Raw genomic sequence first — 20,087 nt, 5'->3', positions numbered from 1 at the left:
GGCTGGTCTGCCGGAAAATGGAGTCCCCTATAACAACTTAACACTTCTAACATCAATATGAAACTTAACGAAATAGAAGCACGGGAGATTTTGCAAAGAAGTCAGTAAAACACGTTTTAGCAATAAGTGTTTTCATGTTCCCATGAATTTGCTCTTAATTTGAAAAGAAAATGTACTCTTTCCGTCACTTTTAAAACGAGTTGAATTAGATGTGCCGGTACCCTGCTAAAACCTCACGTATGCCGCAGAAATCCCTTCTGACTCTTTCTAAACTGCACAAATAGATGGATTTAGGCTAACATATCGAAAATAAGATTATCCTTTTGAAGCCACCCAACAGACCCCGAAGAGAAAACATGAGCTGAGGTTCGAACCCAGAGTCTTGACTGCAACCGTAAAATCAAAATATCTGCCCCAGCGTTTCTACCGGATCTCATTAAGTTGCACAACTGTGCCTGAAAGGCTAATTCATGAATGGGTCAGGCCGCGTGAGGACAAACGTTTAATTTAGCATGTGCGTTTAGAAAAAAAAAAACTCGGGAGTCAGCAGAGTGCGCGCCAGAACCGAGCCAGCGCATAAATACTGTATGTTCTTTCTACAAAAGAATGAAAAAGGTCCTTGCACATTGCCAGACTTCATTAAAAGCTACTGCGCTTTTACTGAGGAATCTTGTCTGAATTTCAAATTGCGGCCTTGAGGTAATCGGAGTGTGTGTGTGTGTGAGAAAGAAATTGGTAGTGCTTAAATAGCCATGCACTCTGAATGTATGAACGGGTGCTGAGCTTTGTTGTTAAAAACTCCCCTAAGAAATGTTAAAGACCAGTGAAGGTCAGAAATATTGTAAAAGCGCTTTTGATTTGCAGCCCCATTATAAGTCTCTTTAAAAATGTTCAAAAAAAAGGTACTTTGTAGCCAACATTTATTTTTGTCAGAGATAGTAAGGACTTAAAATTTTAAAGCACAGACACCCTGTTTTTTTTCAGTCCTACTCAGGAAGACTCGCTCAAACAATATTATAAATTATCATAAAATATTATTATAAATAAATAAAAGCGTTTACTTTAATGTTTCGTTAATTAAATAAATGTTTCATTGTCTAAATGTTTCATTAAATGTAATCAATGTTTCATTAAATATGTCGTTAATTACTTAGGAATTTGGACACTTTCGGTCTAAGGGAAACTAAGGCAACATAAAATAAGTCAGGGCAGGAAACAGCAATTTGATTGGTCCCGGATCAGCACTTGTCCCGCCCTTTTGCCCGCCCTCCAAATTTGACAAGACAAAATGACATAAAATCAAAACGTTACGTGGCATTAAATTTTATCGTCCAACATCTACTACATAGATTTTGATTTATGATCTATTGCAGGTTTACGTCGCTTGAAAAAAAAATCCTCCCTCTGTCAGACCAAACGTAAAAATGGATTTTATGCATATTTTTTTTTGATAAAGGGGAAAAAAGTAAACAAAACCACCGTATTTCATGACGTACAAAAGAGCAAGTGCCAAAATGACATCGTTTTTGTTATGGAAACAATTTAAAAATAAATATTTCTCGAAAGAGATACTTAAATGGCTAAACATTTAAATAGTGTTACGTGCAACTCAAAATATATCAAACTAATTTATTTCGAAAAGGAGATTTAAAAAACAACCTCACATTTTACGTTAGTATTGTTTATTGAATTTTAACTTTACACTTTAGCATAAAATGTGAGTGCTTGTGCCACATTGGATTGCGTGTAAAATAACTTCTGTTATGATTCCTTTATCTCACTGGGGGCCTATTGCAGCTTTTCCGCCGTGTTTTAGCGCGCTTTCCGTCAACAAATATCAGTGTCCGCGAACGCCATTGGCGGACTCGGTGGCGCCAGCGGACAAATCAACGAAGCGCTTCTTTCCACCTAAGCCCTCACTCAACTTGTTGTCCTAGTTCCCCTGCTAGCCTCGACGTGGTAACGTAACGTCAATCCGTGGTGAGTTACTCGACATTTCTTCACTAGTACTTGATACTTTATGGGTCCATTTTTCCTACCCAGTGTGTTAATTTATGTAAAATTCACCCGGGGAGGGCACAGCGTTACTTATGCATTTTAGAGCATCGCCGCCATTATACCACCGAAGAAGGGTAACCCGCCCTCCGTCTTAAGTTTTCTCTTCTTCTTCTCCTTCGCTACCTTCTTCTTCTCCGTTTTCTTCTTCTGCCCCGTCTTAAAAGTTGAATGTCGACGAGGGTGCAAAAGTGACTGCCGTGTGTTAATGAACGGCTGTTTTATTAACCGGTTCGGATGCGCAAACATGTCCGAAGACGAGGCCGTCCTATTAGCTTTTGTTGCTATCAAGCTGCCACGCCACTAGCATTTGCTACTAGCTCGGCGGCCATTTAGCCTAACGGTTCTTGTCCACGCCGCTTACGAGGCGGCTAATGCTAAGCTAGCCACCGGCGTCTAACGTATTTCCTTCGTATTTGATAAACGGAACCAGAACCTGCTCAAAACATGTTTTAATAGCATGCGTTTTTGACGCTACACGAGGCAAGTGTAAAACCTTTGAAGTGTTTGCGGGGATGTTACGTAAAGGCCGACGCACACCGGAAGTTAGGTTGCTTGGCTTTCATGTTAGCAGTCGCGATTTGGGGAAAAATTTCCATAATATTGGCTGGAATGTTTTACGCAGTTTTAGAGAAGGTCAGCAGTAAATGCAACATAATATTTCAGAAAGTGGCTCATTGTCAGAGGGACACAAGTGAAATGTATTATTACCACTAGTACTACTACACATTAACAAACGTTCCTCCAAAAAAAAAAAAAAGCTCCAACGTTCAATCTGTCTTTGTGGCGTTTGTATGCTCTCCCTCAAACGACCAATAACCAAATAACATTAATATGGGTAACAATCATAAATGCAATTTAGAAAAAAATGCAATGTTTTATACTTCATTTAGAGTTAAATGTTGCTCATCAGTTTACATTTATTATCATTTCTTGATTTACTAGTTTTCAAGCGGTTCAGTTGGTCAAAAATATTTCAAATAAGGATTGACATTTTTTTTTCCAGACACTTTGCTGCACTTTTTTGTTTCAAACTAGCCTGTACAAGCCTTGTAAAAAGCTAACATTCGAAAGTTTTCTCTTTCCTTGGGGAGGCATTGCAAAAAAAAAAAAAGTTTGAAAAATGTTTTGGAAACAAGCATTTTTTGTTACCAATTCCCCTTTTGTTACCAAACTTGCAAGTTGTCTTCAACTTTTATAAAGTTTAAGGGAACAAAAACATTCCCTTTTCGTATTGTTCGTTTCTTTTGTTTTTGTTTTAACTGCGTTATGATTTCAAATCTCGGTATATGTTCAAGTATCATACTGTACTTAAATTATTTTTGACATGACAGTGATAACGGCCCTCCAGTAGAACAGCAACCACAATGCGGCCCTTGATTGAAAAAAAGCAATGAATACTGATTCACCTTCAAAGTACTGTTTGAATGCAATTCATAGTTCAGCAACAAAAATCAATAATTTCATTTTTTTTGGTTTTGTTTTGCCAAACACAATCCCATTTTGAGAACTATATTTTTGTGCTTATTAAAAGCGAATTGCAACAGAATTCCAAAGTCAAGTAACCCTTGTGCAGTATTTCCTCCAATCCTTTGATCTTGACAGCAAAGGCATTTCACATTAAAAGGAAGAAAGAAGACACTAGGGAGCTGAAAATTCACCCATACGGCGATGACATGCCACAACCACTTAGTTGTCACACTGATGATTTGGAAGGAAATGACCCAATAATGATCAAACATACTGAGCAAGGGTTAAATTATTTTGGTCTCCTTTATTTACCTTAGCAACCAAACAAAAATACGAAGCCCTTTGCCCTTTTTTATGTAACTAATTATGGTCATTCAAGAACAGTGTTTGGTGCGCTAAAGCAGGTTATTAGCAGGCTTTTAGGTGGCCTCGTAGGTTAAGCGGGGCGCCGTTGTTATTACTGACACAAAGCACTCATGGAATCCTGCAAAGCCGAGCCAGGAAGAGCCTATTGTGTTGCTATGACGACTGATGCGCTGCGGCGTCCGATCCAAAGATGGCTCTTCAAAACAAAAAAACATCACAAAATGTAAAAGGGGATGGGAAAAGGTGAACGAAAGGGAGTTTATTCAAGGTAGTGGCATTAATGGGAGCGCACGGTTATGTCACATGACTTCTTGGTACTTTGGTCTTCCATCAGGAGAGGGCAATGTTTGCGCCGTAGTCGCTAACGCAGCAAAAACATTCAAACATGTCATCGCTCTTTTATTGTAAGCTAATGTTTGTGGTCGCGGTTTATGAATATTTAGCAGTTACTGATGTTTTTGTTCATTTTTTTGTCCACGCCCACAGGGGGCCATGGAGACTCAGTCGGTGTACATGTGCTTCCCGTGCTACAAAGAGTTCAACACCCTGGAAGAGGTGCTGAAGCATCAGTTAACGTGCACGGCCGAGGAGGACCAGCCCGACCCGTCCCGCCTCGCGCCCGTGGTTGTTCCCATGCTTCAGGCGCAGGTAATCCATACTCGCTGCTTTTAGAGCGGCGGGATTGAATTGACGTAATCCACCTCTTTGCCCCCCCCCCCCCCCCCCCCCCCCCCCCCCCCCACCCCACCCAGCAGTTATCGAAAGCATTACATACAAAAAAAAAGGGCACTGGAGCAACTGCGCCACTCACTAAATCGGGCCCAGTTGAAAATCGATATTTACTAAAAATATCAAAAAGTCAACCCACGCCACTCCATTCAGCTTGCTCATGCAGATATCACTATGGAATAGGAATGTCATTGAATATTTTGTAAACGGATGATTCTGGCTGTAATAACTACTCTATTTTTTTTTTATCCTGTATATTTATAACAATTTTTAAGCAGCAACAAATCTTGCCTGTGCTAACTGGTCACCATTAGCATTATTTAAATAAAATGCAGCATATTCACAGATGATGTATCATTATGCACAGATCACTCCACCAGAAATCAGTCACAATATCTTTGCTGCACTACTGAGCAACAGGTCACATGTATTAGACTGTTCCCTTCAAATAAAATATAAAAAAGCGCAAAAGGGTCCGGCTACTCCGTCAGCCTTGGAGCTTCAACGAAGTCATCGTTCCACTGGAGCAATACCGGGACAGAAATATAGCCCCTCCCCCAATCGCCCCCATCCTTTCCCCTTGAGGGTGTTGGGCTGAATAATACGCTGCAGGGTGAAGTGCGGACTGCAGACTTTGCCCCGCTTTGGAACAAACAACTTCTCATGATCAATGCTCTCTAGCCACCGCTTAAAACGACCTGGAAATTCAATGGCATCGTGCACACTGATATGGATCATGAACACAGATGTGATCAATGAAAAATCAATGAAAAAATATCCTGTGAACCTGCTGGCCAATTAAGTTGTCATTGTATGATTGTATAAGACACCAGATGCATTCAAATGCACTCGGAGATTTCAAACTCAGACAGGAAAACAAACGTCAACGCATTATGTGTTAAAAACTGCAAATATGTCATTAATGTGTGCTTTTTTTACCAATCTCTAAAAGCTGATATATCAAAAAAATGACGGGAATTAATTCACGTTGCTTTTTTTACTTAATTACAACGTATGGTCCATCCGGCCACTTAACGAGGCTTCCGTTTTTCAGTCGAGATTTTATGTCAGTGAATCAAAATAAAGAACGAACCTGCCTTTATTACAACATTTACCGTAAAAAATGGAGCACTTTTAAATTAGCGCCCTTCAAACGGGCGGTGAATCAACAAGAACAGTATTCCGTAATGGTATGCCATTTTATTGTCATCTGTCACCCCAACTTAAATGTGATTTCTCCGCATTTCCCAAAATGTAACACTGCATTGGCGGACCTCATGGAAGACCGTTCCCTCAGCCCGCTCTTTTCCCTTGTAGCGCACATACCACGGCTCAAAGGTTTTCAGCATGTCATTAAATTACTGTACTGCAATACCGGCAGCAGCAAGTCTTTGGCTGTTTTCAGCATGATTGATGTGAGGTTCAAGCAACCTAGCACATTTTTGAAACAACAATCTAGAAGGAAGACAAGTCGGTTGTTTTTCTCACGAGGATAGCGGGCGGGAACCTGACCTTCTCAGATCTCCTTCCGTTCTGTTTACAGATCCTTTTTTCTCTTCTTCACAAACAGCGGTAACAGGAAACGTTCGTTCATACAAATCTACCACTACACTTATTATACCGAAAAAAAATCTGGGACAACCTGTATATAATTATTCTAACAATTGACACTGTGATTGCCTGTCTCCCGGGCGTCCGCCTCGCCACAAAAGCACACTTGGCGCAGGGCGAGCGCGTTCCGTCGATGGCGCCGCGTAAAAGCGAGAGGAGCATCGACGTGTAAGGTGCGCGGTGGCTCTGCTGATTAATAATAAAAATCCCTTAATGGTAGCATTTACTTGCGGCAGAGTACTAAACGTGGAGCTTGTTTGCCACAATTTGTAGCCCACGCAGCAGGCTCTTTTTGTGCTCAAAATTGATTAGCTCAGCGGGACTGTTAGGGCTGAACACTTTCTGTTCTCGCGGAGCGCAGATTGTATCGACGTCCATAAGGTGGAATTCTATACAAAAGTAAATTATGGACGGCAATCAAGCCATTTTGCTTTATCAAGAGTCCAATATAATTTGTTGAGTAGGAGTCTCGTGGGGCCTCCTGTGTGGAGTTTGCATGCTCTCCCCATGCCCGCGTCTCAAAATACAACCGTGATAACGTATCAGAATGAAATTGCAGTCACAAAGACGTAGACAATTTTTGTTTTGAAGTTCTTAAGTGCAGTTTTTCTGACTGCGACCTTGCAAGCGCCGCTCGCTCTCTTGTCCGGAAAAAGGTCTCATATCGGCGAGATGGCAATCGATGCGCCGGCGCTTCGGAACAGACGGTCGCGGCCGGTAATGAGGTCAGCCGGCAGACTGACGCCCAAGATGCTCCCTTCGCACGCGCGCTATCTTCCCGGGCCGTCTCTATCACTCTCGTAATGAACTCGGGATCCTGTGTCCTCGTCCTCCATTTTGTCTTTTTTTTTTTTGTCTGGTGTCAGTGCGTATTACGCAGACGGCCATGTTAATTGTGGACTGAAAGGCGCACAAAGCGTTTTAGTGCTATTTTCTTGCCCTGCGCTAATTTGCTAATCGCACTGGCGCTACCGGATGGCGCCGTTAAGCACCTTAAAGCGTTGACATAATACTACAGCCCCACTCCATTAGCCGTAATTTGTTTATTAAGCGATCTCACCACGTAACAACAGCTGTTAATGTTTTCATTGGACACACGGCGCGTTTACATTTCTGCTCCGAGTACGTGAACATTTAAATCTTCGCTAATTGTTGCACCTTGCCATGCACAGAACTACCTTGATGGTTTATGACAGGGCTTCTCAACATTTTTTCAATGACGCTTTCCCTGTGAATTATCTTTACAGCCTATTACACCCAAACTAAAGCATTTTGGATGAAGGAAAAAAAAATCCGCTTAAAAGCGAGCCTTCCGTCTCTAATTTAAAGGTCAGGGAGAAAAGATTTCAGAGGGTCCATTAAAATTCATATTCTCATTGTAATATAATTTGTAATAAGTCCATGTGATTTCTCGGAGGTTTTCAACCAGTGTTTGAAAATAACCTAGCCATTAACTCTCTCCACCGCTAGGGCTACCGGACGTGACCTTATAAGAGCTAAAAAGCAGGCTGGACCAAAGAAATACTTCTTGATTTTTTTTTATTTCAAGGAGTGCGGCTCAAACAGAGGAAAGATTCCAAATTCAATCCTCGCCCCATGACCTTTAACGAACTTTGCTACTACGTTTGCTGTGCTATCTTCTAAGCATATTTTATTTAGCATTACTTCTGGCTCGCGGGTGTGGTTTCTATCTAGCATCATCGAACGATTTCATATTTAGGAAATGCTGCACGTATTTTTTTTTGTAATAGAGGCAATAAAGTTCTATTCCATGTGTGTCTGCAGCCATCCCTAACACAGGAGAGCATAGTTCCGCAAATCCAAATGCAACTGGAGCCGGTGGCCGCGCAGCCCGCCGTTGCCGAGGAAACCGAGGACGCGTCGGAACAGGCCGAGCTGAACGAAGAACAGTTGCTGGACCAGCCTCGTATCCTCTACCAGTGCGGGGACTGCGAGGAGCTCTTCAAGAGCCTGGACCAATGGCAGCATCACCGCAAAGAAGGCGCCTGTCTGAGGCCCGTCGTGGTGGGCGCCTCCGACGGCGAGCCGCAGTCGGCCCTTCGGCCCGAGGATCCTCAGCCTGTCGCCGAGGCCGGCGAGGGCAAGTCTGACCAAGCGGGCGCTCCGGAGGCCGAACGGCAGCAAGCGGCGGAGGTTTCCGCCGTCGGCGGCGGCGATCCGCCTGCTCCCGAGGTGGTCACCTTGGCGTCTTCGTTGGAGGAGTCGTCTCCCAGGAGGAGAGGGGCGCTGAAGAAGCCCAAGCCCGATCCGGTCCTGCTGTGCGTGGACTGCGGCGCTTGTTTCGGCCTGGTGTCGGAGCTGGTGGCCCACCGCAAGACGCACGGCTTCGAGGAGGCCCTGCACCACTGCACCGTGTGCGGCGAGAGCTTCCTCAACACCACGCTCTTCCTCTACCACCGCAAGCAGCACCGGCAGAAAGGCGAGGGAAGCGCCGCGGTGGCCAGCGCCCTGTCGGAGAAGTCCTTCCCGCCGAGCGGCGGCGCCAACGGGCAGGAGCCGGACGACGCGCCGTCCACCTCTTCGGCTCAGCCCGCCGAGCTCTTCCTGTGCCTCCAGTGCGGCGCCAGCTTCAACACGGCCGCCGTGCTGGCCACGCATCGCAAGAACATGCACGACCTGCACAAGCCGCTCCACTCGTGCTCCTACTGCTCCGAGACCTTCATGAACACCACCCAGTACCTCTACCATCGCAGGCAGCACCGAGTTATGGAGTGCGGGCCCATCGACGAAGCCGAGACCGGCGACGAGATGGCGTCCCCTGCCGAGGAGGCGCAGAGCTCAAAGCGTCCGCTCGCTGACGCCGCCGCCGCCTCCAACGAGTCTGAAGCGCCCGCCCCGAAGAGAAGCAGGCCGGCTTTCAGGGTCATCAGTAAAGGTAAAGCGGACTCAACACACTTAAAATGACCATCACACCCCTGTCAACCAATCATTTCAATTCTATTTATTCCTTAGTTATATATGTTTTTATTCGGTTCATTGTTCTTATTGCTATGCGCCAATCCGAGCAGTACCTCCAATGTCCTTGCGTTCGTTTTTTACAGTGACAAGAAAGGAATTCTATTCCCAAAAAAAAAGATGATCACTCAAATTAAAGTAGACGTCTTTTTCTGATTCAATGCTAAATCAGTCCGCTTTGATAGAAGACTAAAGAAATAAACCCACGCGGGCTTGGGGAGAACATGCAAACTTCACACAGGAGCGAGGCGGATTTGAACTGTGAGGCGGACGTACTAACCGCTGCTCCATCAAGCCGCAATGTTTACTTATTTCTCAGTAATGTTGGTATAAAGTAGGCCAAATGCCCTCCCAAAAAAGAAAAAGCACTTCTGCATGGAAAATTCAATTCCCCGTGCCTTTGGCCTCCAAGTACGTTTGAACGATTTTGCTCGTCAACAATGTTCTCTCCACATTGGTAGTTCCAGGATTCCAAGCGTACGCTTGCGCCGCGTTGAAAAGTCTCTCAATTGTTGCAACGTTATTTTTCTTCTCTTTTCAGGAACCAAGGATTCGAGCGTTAAAGAGGAACTTGAGGGCGGGGCATCGGCCACGGTGGACACGGCAAACCTGCCGCCACCCGCCAAGCTGCTGCAGGACTGGTCCCGCACCGCTCTGCCCCACGTGTGCCCCTACTGCGGCAAAACCTTCACCAGGCGCGTCTTCCTCCGCACGCATGTCTACAGCCACACCGGAGAAAAGCTCTTCACCTGCAAGGTGAGCGCCCAAGTCGGGTTATTGCGCAACACTCGCGCCCAAACAAAATTGACGCCGCGCGTTATTGTCGTGTTGCAGGTGTGCTCCAAGTCCTTCACCAACTCGCAGAGCCTGCTGCGGCACTCCATGAGTCACAGCGGAAACAGGCCCTTCTGCTGCGACGTGTGCGGAAAAGACTTCACGCAGGCCGCCACCCTCAAGCGCCACCAGCTCATTCACACTTCGGACCAGCCTCGCCGCAAGCGCGGACGCAAGCCGGTACCCTTCGCTGACATTTTTTTTCCATTGCAAGTGATCCCAAACTTGTGGTATCCCCACTTCCTGGGGGCGTCGCTCTCCTTCGCCGACCGATGGCCAATCACAGCACAGCTTGCGTATGTCACGTGACCAAACTCAGAAAGCAGGTCGACTGTATTGAATGGATTCCACAATTTATAAGAATATTGTTTTTAGACTAGTGAGGCTGGATAAAACGTGTTTATGGCAACTTAACGGTTGTCTTCCCTTTTAAACGCAAAGAATTCAAATCGATTCCGTTTGTAACCCTAACCCGTTTCATTTTAGTATATTGATACCGTGACCTTTCTTTTTGCTACTTGAATGGTGAAACGGCTGTTGCGTTGAAGGCCGAATGAGGAGTACCGCACAAGGCTTTCAAGACCTTGCTTACTCATCTCTTTTTTCTTTTTCTTTTTTTTCTAAACGCTGTCCTTTACCGCGTCCTCGGCAGCAAGTGTATTCTACAGACGGCGACGGTGCAGATGGCCTCTTCTCGTGCCCCCTCTGTCCTTCACACTTTCACACAGAGGAGCAGCTCAACCATCACAAGTAAGCCACTTTCGCCTTTTATTTTTGTTCATTTTCCAGAAACAAATAACTTGGACAGTCGGTCTGTGAAACGTGTCCGGAAGCTCGACTTCCTCTCCAGACCAAACGTTCAGCCTTGGCAACCGAATGCACGTGATTAAAGCGGGATGAGATTTAGATCAACGGCCTTGTCTTCATTGGCCGTTTAGCAGCCGAGCCGCTTTGCCGGACCTTTAAGCTTTCCGAACACGCCGCGCCCGGATACCGTCTCCGTCCTTGAGTCGTGTGATTGACAGACAGGCCAAGCAAATTAAGAGGACGCGGGACAGGACGGAGGAAAAATGTACACCTCGTCCGTCTGCGTGTCTTCATCTCGTGAGTGGGAGTCGAAATCATCTCCCATTATTTTTATACGACGCGAACATTGTAGCGGCCCTCGTTTGCCCTAATCAGACCAATTGTTCTTGGACACGTACTGAAGGCTGCGTTCAGAGTGCTCGTCGAGCGCGCCATCGAGATTTGGCACTGACGTTAATATTCGGGGCCCGCGTTACCAATTATGCACATATGGAATACATGCACACTGAACCGGCGCTTCAAGGACCGCGCGCCAGTGCGGTCCGAAGCGACAGTGGCCACGTGCATTCAGGTTATGGATATAAACTATATTCTATACTGTGTAGTTTGACCTGGAGTGACTCCACTTCCATCATTTGCCATATTTAGACTACATCTAACAAAGATAATCGTCTGAATCCCTTCTAAATAACATAAATCTTCCATAAATTTATGGTTGTGAAGCCTTTTTAATTTAAGAAACATCTGCTTCAAAATAATCATTAAAAGATATTTGTGGATTATCATTACATATAAAGAAATCGTTTACCAATATGATGAGGTGTTTTTCAAATGAAGGTGTGTAAACGTTTAAAAGCGGGTATCAGCTAATTGAATTTAGTATTTCTTGAAGCAACTTTTTGCAAAGTTTTGTTTATAACTGCGCCTTTGCAGAATGTTGTATGGCTTTATTTTGTTAAATAGCTTCTATCATGCAAAATCAACTTTTTGAGCTTTCGGCCAGGCTAAAATGCCAATTCCACACCAAAAACACCCATTAAGTGTTGTATGTCTCCATTCATCACTCCATTGTCTCACCACCAGTCATGTTTCTCATAGAACTCTTTCGCTACCAATTGCACTAACCCACTACCAAAGGTTACACATCACATATATTCTAATAGTTAAAAGACCTTCTAACCTCATCCAAAAAAAAACCAGCGTCTTATGTCTTTTCTTTATTTAAATCGTCAGACTTCTCCACACCAGCAACCCGTTCCCCTGCCCGGATTGCGGAGAGGCGTTCAGCCGCAGGAAGGAACTGGACCTGCACTCACTCACCCATCAAGGTCAGAGCCCCCAAGCGGGAAGCGTTCACCCACGCACTTTTCTATTGTCGGCGGGATTAGCACTAGAGCAAAAAACGTTTTGTGTTGCCTGCGAAATCTTTTCCTCCGCCTCTTTCTTAACGGTGACTCTCACCCGTCGGTGTTTCCGTTTGGGACTCCAAAAACAAATGAGAGATGAGCGCCCCACGGAAAATCCGTTATTTGGGAATGGAAGCCAATCAGTTATGATGTTCTTATTAGTACGGCCCCCAGCGAATCGCTATCGAGCGGCCGATAAATGCCCGCCCGCCCGCCCGGCTTGGCCTATCTTGTTTTTCCCCAAACATACATCCGCCTTATGCGAGCGTTGTCGGTCAACGACTTTGCATCGATCCGCCGCTCAAGCGCAACGGAACGGGAAAGGTGGAAGTAAATGAATTGGGTCAACGTGCCGACACTTCATCTTAATCACGGGGGCAAGGCCTTGGGGGAGGGCTCATTAGTTATGCTTGACGAGTCCGCACGAGGGAGGGGTCAAAGGTACGGCGTTCCTCGCCGACACATGATTGATCCGTCGATCAGCCCGGGGCCGTCTAATAAATGTTTAATTGGTTGTTTTTCCCCAGGGGACGGAGGTCCCGGGGGTGGGGGGCGCTTGTCCCTACCGGGGTGGAAATCTACAGATGCTCAGCAGACGGCTACATGCTGGCGTGACCGCCTCTCGATGTGCCGATGAACCGCCAGTATGGATATTACCAAATGTTAGGATAGTTCAAAACAGATTTAGGGCCCTTCAAACATCGGCCAAAAATAATCGGCCACGTGGACAATATGTGCCTCCCCTATCGTGCCCTAGGGGCGTCGCTGATTTTTATTTATTCTTTTCATAATAAGGAGTAATCTTGTCACCCCCTCATTGGTCGACGGTCCCGCCAGAAGCCAATCACGTGCCTTGTAGCAGTGCCCGTCTCCCTCATGAAACTCACAATGCTAGTTAGGTAGACGCGAAGGGAGACCTGGAGAGGGCAGCCCTGCAGCGGAGCGTTGTAAATATCATACCTTGATTCATTTGATAATAAATTGGAATTTCAAGGGTTAACTGATGGTGATCATGTTAGGTCAGCTTCAATCTTCTGGGCGGAAGATAACAGTACAGCTACTGTATAAGGTTTAATCATTAAAGATCTAAGTAAATATGTGTACTGCAGAAATATTTGTCTTAAATTAGGTAAGGTACAAATACTTTTCACATGTGATGCTACTAAGCGGTTTTTCGCTTATCCACTGCTGTAGCCACCAGGTCACCTTGCGAATAGTGAAAATCTGCATATAATTGGCACATCTTGAAATGCATTGAGGTGATTTTAGTCATTATAATTTTTCAAACTAATCAGTCCGATTTTAACAATTATCGGTATCGGTCAGTATTACATGTTACAAACTGCTGCTAAACACCGGTACCGTTCTGGCATCGCACGAGAGTAAGGAAAAGCTATCCATTTTAATGCACGTAAAATGCTCATATTAACTGTGATAGTTTTCAATTAACAACTAGGAATAATTTAGTTTGCATGGAGAAGGAATATATTCTCACGCCGCACCAGAAGGCCCAATCAATTACCCCCATCCTGGTTTTATTTTCAGCCTATAAGTGTTTTTCATCAAAAAATACTAATTATAAGAATTTACGACTGCATAGCAATGTAGGTTAGAACTACGTGCCATCTTGCAAATATATATACATTACATTTTGTTTACGTAGCTGGCATATGAATGAACCATGTCCTCACTATATCGTTATTCTTGTGCTGTAAAATTGAAATAATCCGTTTTAATGCTTAGTTGTGAAAGACGTCTCAAAGTGATTATTATTCTGCCCGTTACTGATTTTGTGTTTTTTTTTGGCTTGGAGTCGGAAACTCCCTTCATTTAGGAGCGAATGAAGTGGAAAAGTGTGGATGGGCCAAGGCGACCTTTTCTCCCCGGAGAATCCCACGACACTGCCGTCACTTATTAATGCTCCTAAATTGAAATCTGTACGCTTCCTGAAACTCAAACACCAGATGATTACTGCGGCGCTCTTAAGATGAAGTCAAATAGCTCTTTGGGTGAATTGAAGCGGGACTTGACTGGTACTCGCTCATACGTGGCCCAGTTAGCGTTTTACAAGTCCACGCTAACGAACGGCACTTGTGCTCTGTGCGCGACCGAGCATCCGTTGATTTATTTTAATTTTTTTAGCACTTGTATTGGTTAGAGCTGCTGACTTTGGGTGAGAAGTGAAGTACACCCTAGTCTGGATGACTACCAGTCTTGGGACTATTTAGTCTCGTGTCAAGATGAAATGCATGTTGCTGTAAAATAAGCTATATAACTGCAACACAAATTTTATTTATTTATTTATTTATTTATTTTTTTACACAGCTGAATATGAATTTGTCAAAAAACCCTAAAAGTCACTATCACTATCTGACGCGCCAAATATCTCCTCCCATTTAAATTCACGGACGTCCTCTCCTTCCTGCTTGTTATTTGCGCAAACATCCTCATTACTCTTCCACGGGTAATCATCTTCTCTCCCGTTGTTGTTCTGAACTGAAAAGTCAAGCTGTCTTTTCCTTTTCATAATGGGTCAAAAATCATCCGCCCAGCCTCGTTGATGACAACAAAGAGGAAACATGGCGGCGCTTGACAAAAGTGCAAATGCGCTAAAACGGATGCGTACTATACACAATTCGCGGTGTATGTATAATCATTTTAAGCCTTTTAAATGACATCGTATTTCTTTGGCATTCGAATGAATATTATTCAAAAACACATACGTGGAAAATTGGGCTGGTTTTGAGTTATGCAGATATAAGCCCCCCCCACTTAAACACACTTAACCCGCTACAAATATATACAGAAATATATACAGAATTTACAAAAGATAAGTTGGTAAATGCTACACACAATGACAAAGAAAATGACAAAATTTGACCCCAAAATTAAGAGTGAGTCCTATACACAATGTGTGTCCTATTTGGGGAATTTTGGTATTTCATAGGCCATTCTGTTCTTCCATTTTAGACAAGGAGCCTGTGGTCTGCCCCCATTGCTCCTCCCAGTTCATCAACGAGTCTGTCCTTGAAATCCACCAGCAGCGCTGCACCGGTTCCACGGAGGAGAGGAACACCGGACGTGGGAGAGGGCAAGGCCGAGGGCGCTCCACTGGGCAGGTGCGCGCCTTACTTTTCAAGTTTGAATTTTCTAAGAAGTTACAAGCAACTTCTTGCATGTGGGCGGAGCACCAGTGTAAAACTTCAGTAGAAAAAAAAAACTGCTATACTTCAGTGTTATGCTTTCCAGAGTGCTTGACTTTTCTTTGATAATATTAACACAAGGCTTGGTTAGTTTTGTTTATGTTCAAGGTTTTTTTTTTTTAGGTGTTTTTTTTTTTTTTTTTTAAATAGGCCTAACCACTTATTTCCCCTCAGAGACTCCAGAAGCTAGATAGCGCATCACTAATGGCAATGAGCTTCTGGATAAGCGCAACAAAATAAGGACATGCAATTTTTTGTAAAGGACTCGCTGTAACACAATTTAGTTGTTTCATCTTCAAATGAATTTGCTCTTTATTTGAAAAGAAAAATACAATTTCTGCTCCTGGATTCATTTGGATTTACTGCCGAGTTGAATTTGCTTAGATGACATGAAAAAATTGGCAGAAAACAGCAAAACACTTCTGGAGAGCAGTCTCACAAAGTACGCAGCGTGGCACGATCTTGACCCGAAAGTCCCAACCACTCCTCCACCAGATTGAGTGCGACCTGTGCGGCCACCGCTGCATGACCCAGGAGGGCCTGGACCTCCACCGCCTGTCCCACACGGGCCAGACGCCGCTCAAGTGCCCGGTGAGGCCCTGCCGGCGCCGCTTCATCTCCAACAGAGCCCTGGAGGAGCACGTGCTGGCCCACTGCCAGGGCAAAATGAGCAAGACCAAGAACCGAGTCCGCTTCGAGTGCGAGGTCTGCTTCAAGGGCTTCGCCTACAACTCCACCTACCAGGTTCACATGAGGACTCACACCGACGAGAGGCCCTTCGAGGTAAGAAAAGTCCCGTTTTGTGGGAAGCCTCGCAAAATGATGCGCGGCGTTCACGGTCACACGCTGTGGCCATCTCGCCGCTTTTGGACCGCGCGCGTGTGTCCTGCGGGTGTTTCCTCCCTCGCTGTTCTTGTGATTAATGGCCGGGCTGAATTAGGGCCTGTCAGCGCCCCTCTCCGCCTGTTTCTATTCTGGGACTCTCACTCTCCCATCCCCAATGACGACCCTCCATCTTTGCCGCGCCGGTGACATCAAGCGGACCCACCGAGCCGCTCTGGAAATTGATTTAATGTCGGCGGGCGCGCCGCATCTCCCTGGCCGCGCTCAAAGATGGATGTTTGATTGGAGAAGCGACGCGCGGGCCGCGGCGCCGACCAATATTAATTCAAGTCAGGCACGCTTCGGGCCGAGTGACGGCAAACGGGCGTTTTGCTTCGGATTTCACCGGCAAACTTAAAGGGAGAAATACGGAAGCCACAAAAGCGACGTTGCGCTTTAGTGCAGTCACTCATAAAAACATGAAAAATCACCAAATGCACATCGAGCGGCAGATTATGTTGTGCTCTATTAAAGTGTGATGTGATTCACTTCCCGCCTCATAAAAAGCGTTCTAAAACGCCGTTAACTCTTAATATTTGCACGGGTGTCTCACTGATTCTGGTACACGGAGGTGTTGAGCGGCACACTAAGCCCGCTGCCGCACATCCGAAAGTTACAAATTCGCAACCTTGCTGAGCTCTTTGCGTGAATCTTTAGTCCAGTGCTCAACCTTTTTTCAATGATTTTGCCCATAAGAATTTGGGGGTTTTCAGACGAGCCGCGCAAAGCATGTTTGAATGACGGAAAAAAAGGAAAAAGACTTCAACGGTGCTGTGCCGTCGGTGTCTGATTTAATAAACTTTGGAAGTACATTTGGAGTTGCGTCTCTAGGGCGGATTTTACTCAGCGACTCCAGAAGATCGGTGGTGGAACAGCTCTTTTATTTCCGGCTCGCACGCTGTGAAATGTCAACACTATTGGCAATGTGCAAAAACTTAACAAATGAGTCACCCAGGAGGCCGATAGCCGATTTTCGCGGCCGATACTCCCTTTCAGAAGAAGGGAGAATATCGGTGTCAATTTGGGGAAAAAAAATCTAATAACTTTAAGGATTTTTCCCCTGGAATGACGAAGCAGTTCAAGCTCAAAATCAATACTTCGATAGCATCGTTTTTTGCCATCTTGCACCAGGAGATCGCCCTCCGCTGGCTGGTAAATAAAACTGCACTGGACGGTAAGCCGTAGCGTTTCAAACCGTAGCGATTTATTGTAAGAAATTTCCGATACTGGTCGAGGCCTTTTTTTTTTTTTTTTCGGCCAAAGTGGGGAGAAGATTCGCGCCGTCCCAATCCCGCGGCATCCCCGTTTTGCGCGTTTTCACGCCAAGCGTGCCATTTTCCTCCCCCCAGTGCACCACCTGCGGCAAATGCTTCCGGCAGCTGCCCCACCTGCAGGACCACGAGCGCATCCACAGCGGCGCGCGGCCCTTCTGCTGCTGGATCTGCGGCAAGAGCTTCAGCGTGGCGGCCCGCCTGACGGAGCACGCCCGCACCCACAGCGGCGAGAAGCCCTACCCGTGCCCCAACTGCCCCGCCGCCTTCCGCTCCCGCTCCAACCTGGACAAGCACATCCGCCAGCACGGCGACATGGCCAGCCAGGCCGCCGAGGAGGTGGCCAGAGCCACCGAGGCGGCGCAGGTCCAGAAGGTGCTGGAGGGCGCCAAAGTGCTGTCCTCGCTGGCCTCCGGCGCCGCCCAGGTGGAGGTGGACGACGGCGGCGCCGGCGCCATGCAGACCATCTACGTGCTGCAGGCGGGCGAGGGCGGCGGCGAGACGGTCATGATCCCCGCCGAGGAGCTGAGCGGCATGGACGGGACCTCGCAGGTGGTCATCCTGCCTTCGTCCATGCTGAGCGCGCAGGGCATCGCCATCCCCACCATCACCGTGGACGGCAACGAGATCGCCATGATGGACGCCTCGCAGTCCCCGCAGCACTCCATCGAGTTCATCGTGGAGGAGACCATCTGATGGCTCCTGCTCGCCGGGGTCAAGGTCCACTGATGATTTTTGTTTTTTTCCCCACGGCCGCATTCCTCAGAAAGCAGTAGATATTCAAAGCGCGGGTGCAAATTTTGCTTTATAACATTTACGGGTGTTATTGATTTGACCTTCTCTCAACTTTTGAATACACGTCCAACTTTGCACTTCTCTAACAAGGAGCGCGACTGCAAAAATCGCAACATCAATCGGATAATACGTTTGCATCTGAAAGGCCATCTCCATCACGCTATTCTCTTTTTCACAATTTGCTTTTAGTCCACAGCAACTTGTGCAACAAATACTAAAACGCTAACATGTGCCTTCAAAAGTTCTGAGGTCGAATCAAGGTCACCTTTGGCGTTCTGGCACATTATAGGATTTCCTCAGTTTCACCGCAAGTCTTAAAACCTTTTGTGAGTAGCGTAAAGTAGGTCTTTTTTTTTTTTTTTTTTTTGCCAGCTAGATTTGCAGCTTCACCTAGCACGCCGTAAAATACATTCAGTGCCGTCACATTTTCCCAAAACTATGGGGAAAACGTCCTTTATTTTTTCCTTACAATGTTCCTCAGCCTAGTTAAAACCTTATTTAGTCCAAACAACATTATATGGAGAGGATCTGCCCACATCCATAGCAACATGCACTTCTTGTTTCCGTTCCCTTGATGGAAGAAAATTTGCTATATGCTGCATGCTTTGAATGCGATATTTAGTGCCACTCAAGAGACAATAAAAAAGAAAAAAAAAAGTGAACGCTGCCAGTTCATCTTGAAAACAAAAAGGACTGCATCAAATTGATTTGGATGGTTTTAGCGTGTATGCGTGAGTGCGTGTTTGCCTTTTGGCTGGGTTAACGCTTTCAGTGCCACGAATGAGAATTTTCGTCATGTAAAATATGGCTTAGTAGTGTGTTTATATAATATATGCAAACACATTTGTGCTGTTTTTGTTCATGTTTTGAACAGAGGTAAAGGTTGTTGAGATGTTTCAGATGCCACTAAACCCAAAAATATTAGTGTCGGTCACTGCTCAAAAAAAAAAACGTCATCAGCTCATTTTCTCTTTTAGTCCAAAATCACTTGGTCACTCAAATCGCATATTTTCAAACAGTGATTACTAAAAAAACAAAATAAAGTGGAATTACGGCTGCACAATTAAACGAGTTTTAATCACGATATTGGCTGCCGCGATTAATTAAGCTGATCCACGACAATATTAACGTTTAAAAAGTCGAGCCTTTTTTTTTCAAGCACTACCACTAGGGGGCAATGTTTCCCACATGCTTGCGTGACAAAGCCTATTATTTTATCACCCTGATACATTATTTACCAGTGTGAAATTGTCTTTCTCACCCGATTCCTTATTTAATATACAGTGCCAGCTGTCAATTGAGACCCAGTTTGAAAAAAAAAAAAAAAAAAAGAATAAATTGGGTCTGAAATGACTGAAACTGACATTTTGACTGCTAAATGATTCAAATGTGTTCAAACGTACATAATGTGCTTGGTTACAAGTTGGCTTCATTGTTTTTTCATTGCTTTGCACTCAGCAAGTAAGTTAGTCGTGTTGCCCTGTGTGCCAAGTTTATGCCATTAATTATTTTTTTATAGTTTATTATTATTTGTAAGTATCAAGCCGTGAATCCTTGTTTATACAATGCTTGTTTAAAAAAGGGCAATAAATAGACATTTGATAATCATGATTTCAATATTGAACAAAATAATCGTGATTATTATTTTGGACTCAATCGTGCAGCCCTAGTTAGAATCCTAC

The 20,087-nt window shown here is 45.2% G+C and overlaps 1 protein-coding gene across 2 annotated transcripts; it reads left to right on the top strand.

The window, feature by feature from the left end:
• Nucleotides 1–1,883: 1,883 nt before the first annotated feature.
• znf574 (zinc finger protein 574) lies at nucleotides 1,884–19,095 on the top strand. Of its 2 annotated transcripts, none has more exons than XM_088412124.1 (10): nucleotides 1,884–1,980; nucleotides 4,378–4,539; nucleotides 8,017–9,127; nucleotides 9,749–9,963; nucleotides 10,042–10,221; nucleotides 10,694–10,791; nucleotides 12,082–12,176; nucleotides 15,225–15,373; nucleotides 15,953–16,240; nucleotides 17,689–19,095. In XM_088412124.1, exons 2-10 carry the CDS (start codon nucleotides 4,384–4,386, stop codon nucleotides 18,304–18,306), a joined length of 2,910 nt encoding a protein of 969 aa, XP_088268250.1. In that variant the 5' UTR covers nucleotides 1,884–1,980; nucleotides 4,378–4,383; the 3' UTR covers nucleotides 18,307–19,095. The 2 variants fall into 2 exon arrangements, with proteins under 2 accessions (XP_088268250.1, XP_088268251.1); XM_088412125.1 differs by lacking the exon at nucleotides 1,884–1,980 and adding an exon at nucleotides 2,230–2,538.
• Nucleotides 19,096–20,087: the final 992 nt, after the last annotated feature.

Source organism: Hippichthys cyanospilos, chromosome 3, assembly GCF_059441005.1.
Source record: "Hippichthys cyanospilos isolate Australia breed blue-spotted pipefish chromosome 3, RoL_Hcya_1.0, whole genome shotgun sequence".
Taxonomy (NCBI): Eukaryota; Metazoa; Chordata; class Actinopteri; order Syngnathiformes; family Syngnathidae; genus Hippichthys; species Hippichthys cyanospilos.
The sequence above is the reverse complement of the archived record's forward strand: the minus strand, read 5'-3'. Positions and strand labels throughout refer to the sequence as shown.

Excerpts from the sequence above, each read along its gene's own strand:
- znf574 (XM_088412124.1), top strand. The coding sequence starts at position 4,384 with ATGGAGACTCAGTCGGTGTACATGTGCTTCCCGTGCTACAAAGAGTTC. Across the intron at positions 4,540-8,016 it reads TTCCCATGCTTCAGGCGCAG|CCATCCCTAACACAGGAGAG; the intron begins GTAATCCATACT and ends GTGTGTCTGCAG. Across the intron at positions 16,241-17,688 it reads CCGACGAGAGGCCCTTCGAG|TGCACCACCTGCGGCAAATG; the intron begins GTAAGAAAAGTC and ends TCCTCCCCCCAG.